This window comes from Diadema antillarum, unplaced genomic scaffold (assembly GCF_040938485.1).
Source record: "Diadema antillarum isolate AM-2024a unplaced genomic scaffold, OU_Dant_1.0 seq00001517_RagTag, whole genome shotgun sequence".
In the NCBI taxonomy this organism is placed as follows: domain Eukaryota; kingdom Metazoa; phylum Echinodermata; class Echinoidea; order Diadematoida; family Diadematidae; genus Diadema; species Diadema antillarum.
This window is the reverse complement of record NW_027272249.1, coordinates 500,493-508,354: the sequence shown is the minus strand read 5'-3', so window position 1 is coordinate 508,354 and position 7,862 is coordinate 500,493. Positions and strand designations below refer to the sequence as shown.

Below are 7,862 nucleotides of genomic sequence, written 5' to 3'. Positions count from 1 at the left end.
AAAGTTTCTTCTTCAATAGGAGAACACGTTTGTGTATGTATGAAAGTTGAATGTCAAATGAATCAGGCTCAAGGTCAAGCCAAAGTCACATACAGCTATTTGTTTAGATTGTACATGTCAAGGCTGCCAAGTAAAACAGCACTGAAAGTACTGTAACTAAACTTGAGAAGAATTAGATGGGCTGTAATGAAGTTTGGTCTTCAAAGGCAATTTATGGTGCTGTTATAGGTTTATTTTATTTTTATAACATTTTCAGCTGCCAATGCTGAAACATTTGGTGCTACCCTTACTTGGCAACTCTGATTCTTAAACCATGAATATTCATCTATGTAAAAAGAGACAAGTAATATTGACTTATTGGTATCTCGAGTGAAAGATGCATGATTTAGTATAAAGGATTACCATATGAAGGTTAATAAGAAACTTGTTCAAACAAAGGACGTAAAGGATTGCGACAGTTTAAAGGGCTCATTCAAGTCATACTGATATGAGTTAAATCGGGACAAGAAATTCCCATTCATTCATTAATATCGGTGTCACTGATAATGATAGAGTTTTCTGAGAGAAAGCAAAGGTTTACTATGGAAACGATATAGATAGAGTTGAGGTTCGAGTCAGATAAATGCGAACAAGACACACAAGTAAAGAATCAGATACTGAGTGTTAATTTATAAGATGCATTTATTGGTACAAACAGCGCCTTATCTTTCTATGCATACACATGAAATGAGCCATTCATTTATGCCAGTATGTTAACACAGGTATTAATTAGATTGTATATGCCTTTGTTTATATCATTCTCTGTTACAGTTTTCACGGAGTGAAATGGATTGGAGTGAGTTGCGACGAAAGAAGACAAGATTAAATTACGACACTCCCGTAGAAACCCGAGTCCGAGTGATTTAACATTCTCGTACATTCTTGTATCGATCTCGTACAAGCAGGCACAGTGAAAACTCCCTCCTTTTCCTGTGGTGAGTGATCTTCAATCTCCAAGATGTCTTCACATAAAGAGGAGTCTGAAAGTCGAGTTTGTCGACCTACTGAAAAGGGAGAACAGTATCAGTTTGAGATGAAATTGAAAAGCTGGAGAAGTTCTCTGACGACATGGAGGCGTAGAGCGAACAAGCTTAGGTCAGTTATTGTCGGAGATGAAGTAGACATTAGTACTATGAAGCAACATAGAGATGTTCTTCAAGATGCAATGGACAGAGCCATCGAAGTCCAAGAGGAACTGGCAGCTGTTACCTTACCTCTTGCATCTAAGCCTGAGGATGATAGTGAGATAGAGCTCTTTAAGATTGAAGAAGAACATGCTTCTTTAATGAAGGAAGTCCATCATGTTCTTAAAGCTGCGAAAGGAGATGTTTTGAGCTCAAGATCAGTACTGGAATCTTCACTGTCTTCAAAGGGCAGACGTGAACAGTGTCAGAGATGGGTCAACAGTTCAGCGAACAAGGATGCTCATGAATCTACTTCTCATCATTCTCAGGCTGAGTTAAGTCATGCCGATTCTTGCCCTCAACATTCTGAACCTGCTCAGAGTACATCTCATCCTGAGACTGCTTGCAAATCACAGTGCTCTGAAGATGAAATACCTGCGAAGAATCAAGAGCCTGATCCAAATCCAAGGAAGGATGCATTTCATCTTCTTGCAGACAGTCTTCGGGACCAGCTTCACTTGAATCGACTCCCTTTGCCTGAACCACCTATCTTTACAGGCAATCCCCTTCACTACACAACATGGAAGAACAGTTATGACTTGTTGATTGAGCATTGCAATATTCCAGCTCATGAGAAATTCTTCTATCTCTTGAAGTTCCTGAAAGGAGAGCCGCGGGAACTAGTAGAAGGGTTTTCGATGATTGGTGGTGAAGGTGCTTACTTTGAAGCCAGGTCTGCTTTGGATGACAGGTATGGTGACCAGTTCATAGTATCTAATGCCTTTAGAGAGAAGCTGGAAAGATGGCCGAAGATAGGAGCCAAGGACTCTCAGGGTTTGCGAAGATTTGCAGACTACTTGCGTCAGTGCTGCACAGCCATGAAGTATGTAAACCACCTCCATCATCTTGATGACGAACGAGAGAACAGGAAGCTTCTAACCAAGTTGCCTGAATGGTTGATCAACAGATGGGCAAGATGTGTCGTGAGCTGGAGGAAGGATCAAGGTAGATTCCCGCCCTTTCACGTCTTTTCCAAGTTCATAGACGAAGAATCGACCATTGCTTGTGATCCTGCTGTCTCGCTTAGCAGTCTTAGAGACGACAAACTGAGACTTACGAAGGAGAAGTCATCTCCAAGTGCAAGTACCTTGTCAACAACAGCTTCATCTGGCAGTGGACACTACAGATCTAAGCGGAAGCAAGATTTCTGTGTGTTTTGCAATGAACAACATCGCCTTGATGAGTGCAATACCTTTGCTCAAAGGGACCTTACTGCAAAGAAGGAATTCATCGTCCAGAAGGGACTATGTTATGGCTGCCTAAAGAAAGGACACATCACTAAAGAATGCAGACGTAGAAGTACTTGTGCGGTCTGCAAGAAACGACATCCCACTCCTCTACATGGTGATGTGAGGAAACCAGCCAGCAGTAATGAAAGAGATAAGACTGAGCAAATAAGGAATGGTAGATCAACACAGAACAGTGAGGCACAAGAACATCAGTCCACAAGCTCTTGTGCAATGATAGACCAGTTAAGTTCTGCCAGTTCCATGATCGTACCAGTGTGGTTGTCTCATGTAAGTTCGACAGAGGAAAGGTTGATCTATGCCCTCTTAGATACCCAATCCGACACCACATTCATACTGGAGTCTACAAAGAACGACTTGGGATTGCGAGGAGTAGATGTGAATCTTCGTCTTTCTACAATGTCGAGCAGAGATGAACGGATCCCAAGTGAGCGTATAGATGGTCTCTTTGTAAGAGCACATGATGGTGAGAAGAGGATAAGTCTACCACCCACTTATACAAGAGACATCATGCCTGCGAACAGAGGACACATACCTACCTGTGAAATGGCCGAATCCATACCCCATCTTCATAAGCTTAGTCAGTATCTTCTTCCGATGCAAGATTGCGAAATTGGACTCTTGATTGGGTACGATTGTGCCACAGCTTTGATGCCTCGTGATGTCATTCCAAGCCCACATGATGATGGTCCATATGGCATCAAGACAGACTTAGGATGGAGCATAGTAGGTACTGTGCAACGTGACTATGAAAGGAGAAGTGAAGACCGTTTTGGCATCAGTCACCGTTTGATGGTCAGCGAAGTTCCTGTCAACCTAAGAACGGAAAGGAAAGGAGTCCTTTTCTCTGAGAGAGTGACTGTGAAGGAAGAAATTATCCCCTCAAGGGTAATTAAGGTCATGGAAGCAGACTTTCTCCCAGACAGTCATGAAAAGCCATACTCACAAAACGACAAGAAGTTCTTGAAGGTTATGGGAGAAGGCATTCACGTCACAGAGACAGGTCAATATGAAATGCCATTACCATTCAAGATGGATGATCCGGAATTGCCCAACAATCAGCTCCAGGCTGAAAAGAGACTAGAGAGTCTGAGAAGGAGGTTTTCCAGAGACGTCGTATACCATGCTGAGTATACGAAGGTCATTGATTCTCTTATCGCCAATGACTATGCTGAGTTCATTCCAAATCCTTCACTCTACAAGAAGTCTAGATGGTACATCCCCCACCATGGTGTACAAGAACCAAATAAACTGAGGGTAGTATTTGACTGCAGTGCCCAGTATAAGGATGAGTCTCTCAACAAGCACCTGATGACAGGACCAGACATGACAAACACACTCATTGGGGTCCTGAGCAGATTTAGACTGGAGAAAGTGGCCTTCATGTGCGATGTTAAAGAAATGTTTCATCAATTTCGAGTGAACGAAGAACATCGAGACTATCTGAGATTTCTCTGGTGGCCCAATGGAGAGTATCAGCATCCTGTTCAGCACTGCAGAATGAAAGTTCACCTTTTTGGTGCCGCATCATCTCCGGGTTGTGCGAATTATGGACTCAAGAAGATTGCATCAGATAATGCAGATAAGTTTGGTCATGACGTTGCAAGATTCATCCATAATAACTTTTATGTAGATGATGGCCTACTTTCTGTTCCCACGTCAGCAGAAGCTATTGATATGATTGCACGAACTAAGAAGACGTGCAATGCAGGAAAGTTGCATCTACATAAGTTTGTCTCGAACTCGAGAGAAGTTATGCAGGCAGTACCTGTGACAGATCGAGCCAAAGCAGTGAAGGAACTGAATCTTCTACATGATGACCTGCCCATAGAGAGAGCCTTAGGTTTGCAGTGGTGTATTGAGTCAGACACCTTTGGATTCCGTGTCACATTTGCAGATAAGCCATGCACCAGAAGAGGTTTGCTCTCAACTGTTATGTCACTGTATGATCCACTAGGTCTCATCGCCCCAGTGACATTGAAGGGAAAACAGATCATACAGGATTTGTGCAGAGAAGGTGCATGTTGGGATGATCCACTGACAGACGAACTGCAAATGAGATGGGAAAGATGGCGTCAAGACATCATCAGTCTGGAGAACGTTTCTGTGCGTAGGTGCTTCAAACCAGAAGAATTTGAAGAAGTGAAATCTGCACAGTTTCACCACTTCTCAGACGCCAGTACAGGTGGCTATGGAAACTGCAGCTATCTCAGACTAGAGGATGTTAGGGGATCAGTACACTGCTCTCTGGTGATTGGGAAGGCTCGAGTCACGCCACTCAAACGTGTAACCATCCCCAGATTGGAACTGACTGCTGCAGTAGTATCCTCTACCATAAGTTCATTTCTCGAGGAGGAATTGGGTACTCTCCAAGCTGAACATCTATTCTGGACTGATAGCAATGTAGTACTGGGCTACATCAGTAATGACGAGAAAAGATTTCATGTGTTCGTCGCAAATAGGATCAGACAGATAAGAAATCACTCGAGTCCTGATCAGTGGAATTATGTTAATTCGAAGGACAATCCAGCTGATATTGCGTCTAGAGGTGCTACAGTTGAGCAGCTAATGGCATCGGACTGGTTTGATGGCCCAAAGTTCTTATCAGATGCCAAACTACCTGAACCGGAATCAGTGTACCATGAGATATCTGAGGATGATCCAGAGGTAAAGAGGTCTCACGTAGCCACAACACAGACCAAGCCTTCTTCATTTGATCTGGAACGCTTCAATCGTTTTTCTTCATGGCATCAACTGAAGAGAGCTGTAGCTAATTGTGAACGCTATAAGACTCAACTGAGAAGGCGCTGTGAGGAGAAATCTTCAACTACCACAGAGAGAGTAATTCCACCCCGACCACTCACTGTAGAGGACCTCCAAAAGGCACAAACTGAAATCATCAAACATGTACAGGAACAATGGTTTGATGAAGAAATACAAATTCTAAGGAATTTGTCATCGGATAGGGATCCATGCAGAGATGAAAGGGACCACAGACGGAGAGTTAAGAGGTCTAGTCGTCTACACAAGTTAGATCCCTTTATAGATGAAAATGGCCTTCTCAGAGTTGGAGGACGATTATGTCGTGCTGAGGGATCATTTGAGGTCAAACATCCCGTCATCCTACCCCAGAAGGGTCATGTGACTGATCTGATCATACGCCACTGCCACCAGCAAACGGCTCATCAGGGACGAGGTATTACCGTGAATCAACTCAGACTCTGTGGTTTCTGGGTCATCGGTTGCAGCACAGTGGTGTCCAGGTTGATCAGAAAATGTGTGATATGCAACAAATTAAGAGGTGTAACTCAGTCACAAAAGATGTCCGATCTACCTAAAGACAGAGTAGAACCAGCCCCGCCCTTCACTTATAGTGGTATGGACTGCTTTGGACCATGGGTCATTCGAGAGGGCAGAAAGGAACTTAAACGGTATGGCCTGTTATTTACATGCATGGCATCCAGGGCTGTGCATATCGAGACATTGAATTCCTTATCTACAGACGCCTTCATTAACGCCTTACGACGTTTCCTGTCAACAAGAGGGCCAGTACGTCAACTCAGGTCTGATAGAGGTACCAATTTCATTGGTGCAGAAGCAGAATTCAAACGATGGGCTCAGACGAACCACGAGAAGGTGAAGGACTTTCTGATGAGAGAGGGATGTGACTTTATCAACTTCAACTTCAACGTGCCTTCCGCCAGTCATATGGGAGGCAGTTGGGAGCGGCAGATCCGCTCAATACGACAAGCTCTGGATGGGTTGATGCATCAAGCTGGCCATCAGCTTGATGATGAGAGTCTACGGACGTTCATGTGTGAAGCTGCCGCCATAGTGAATGGGAGACCATTGACAGTCGATAACCTGTATGATCCTGGGTATCCTGAACCGATTACGCCAAATCATCTGTTGACAATGAAAACAAGGGTTCTTCTACCCCCGCCTGGACATTTCGTTCGAGAGGACTTGTATTCCAGAAAGCGCTGGAGAAGGGTTCAGCACCTGTTAAACGAGTTCTGGTGTCGCTGGAAGAAAGAGTTCTTGCAGAATCTACAGTCGCGACAGAAATGGGTGCATCCTAAACGCGAAGCCCAGGTTGGTGACATCGTGATAGTTAAAGATGAGAACACTCCGCGAAATCGGTGGTTACTCGGTAGAATCACCGAAACATTCCCTTCTGAAGATGGACTTGTGCGTAAGGTAAAGTTGGTCATCGCGGACGCTAAATTGAATAGAACTGGAAAGCGCACACAAGCTATGCAGACTCTAGAGAGACCAATACATAAACTAGTAACTTTATTGGCTCAGGAAGACCAGGAAGAATTCCCTACCAAGGAGCCATAGATGTAGTTAAGACAGTTGAAAGCAATGAAATGTTATTTATTGCTTATTTAGGGTCTGAATTTATATACTATTGCAATATGTCACAAGAAACTATTATGCTGAATTTGAGACGTTCAAAATATCAACCACTTTGTGTTGATTGTCAAGTAAGACTAAATATCGTTTGATGTCAGAATTTAATTTCTTTGCACTAACTAAATATTGATCAAATTTCTACATCTGAAGTCTGCCTGAAAGACTATCGAAAACTTAATGGTTCGTTTTGTTTTTATAATTGTAAATGTAAAACTGGTCTGAAAGTACAGACTAATTGATCATTTAACCTGAAAAGGGGTAAGCAAGGTCTGAAGCTCAGACTAAGAGATTGCTTGAGATAGTGACTAGTTTCAAGACTACAGATTGATCTATGGGTATAAATTGCATTTGAAATACGAGTATACAGTGGAAAACCAGTGTAAAGAGATCTGAGATACCGCAGTGTTATTCTGGTCCTACCTCTCTATGTAATGATTTGATACATGTATAAGATATTCTTGTTATAACAGGGTAATTCGGTCCACCTAAGGACCTCGTTATATCGAGCTTCCATTGCATTTAGTATTTCTAGCAAATGAGTCACATTTGCATACTATGTACATTTGCACAAAAAGTATACCAGGTCACCGTTATAGAGGATATCAAATGATGATTCAACTGCCTTTGTAAAAAGGCGATTGGGACGGTTGTTCGACTCATGAAATGTCGATTTATGCAGAGTTAACTGTATTTGTATGCTGCATCACATAATTGATATCATGTGACAACTCAGTTTAAGATGTAAAAGTTGTTTGGTATAGTGCATGATACATGTATGCCAGGTCATACTCTTAATTTATTAATCTTCATGAAAGAGTAAATTAGTTACCTAATTTAAAGGAGCCATGTAAAGTTTGATCAATTTAATTATCTCGCAAATTACGAGATACGCATAATTCACAGCGCCATCTACGGAGACTGAAATTCGTGATGTCGCAATGAACGACTCGCCCTGTTTGCAACGAGAAAATCC

At 42.6% G+C, this 7,862-nt stretch overlaps 1 protein-coding gene across 1 annotated transcript; it reads left to right on the top strand.

Moving 5' to 3' along the window:
• Window positions 1-997: 997 nt before the first annotated feature.
• LOC139710263 (uncharacterized) lies at window positions 998-6,814 on the top strand. Its single transcript, XM_071622195.1, has one exon. The coding sequence runs from the start codon at window positions 998-1,000 to the stop codon at window positions 6,812-6,814; it is 5,817 nt and encodes a 1,938-aa protein (XP_071478296.1).
• Window positions 6,815-7,862: the final 1,048 nt, after the last annotated feature.

Bases quoted from the DNA above. Each gene is read 5' to 3' on its own strand.
- LOC139710263 (XM_071622195.1), top strand. From the start codon at position 998: ATGTCTTCACATAAAGAGGAGTCTGAAAGTCGAGTTTGTCGACCTACT.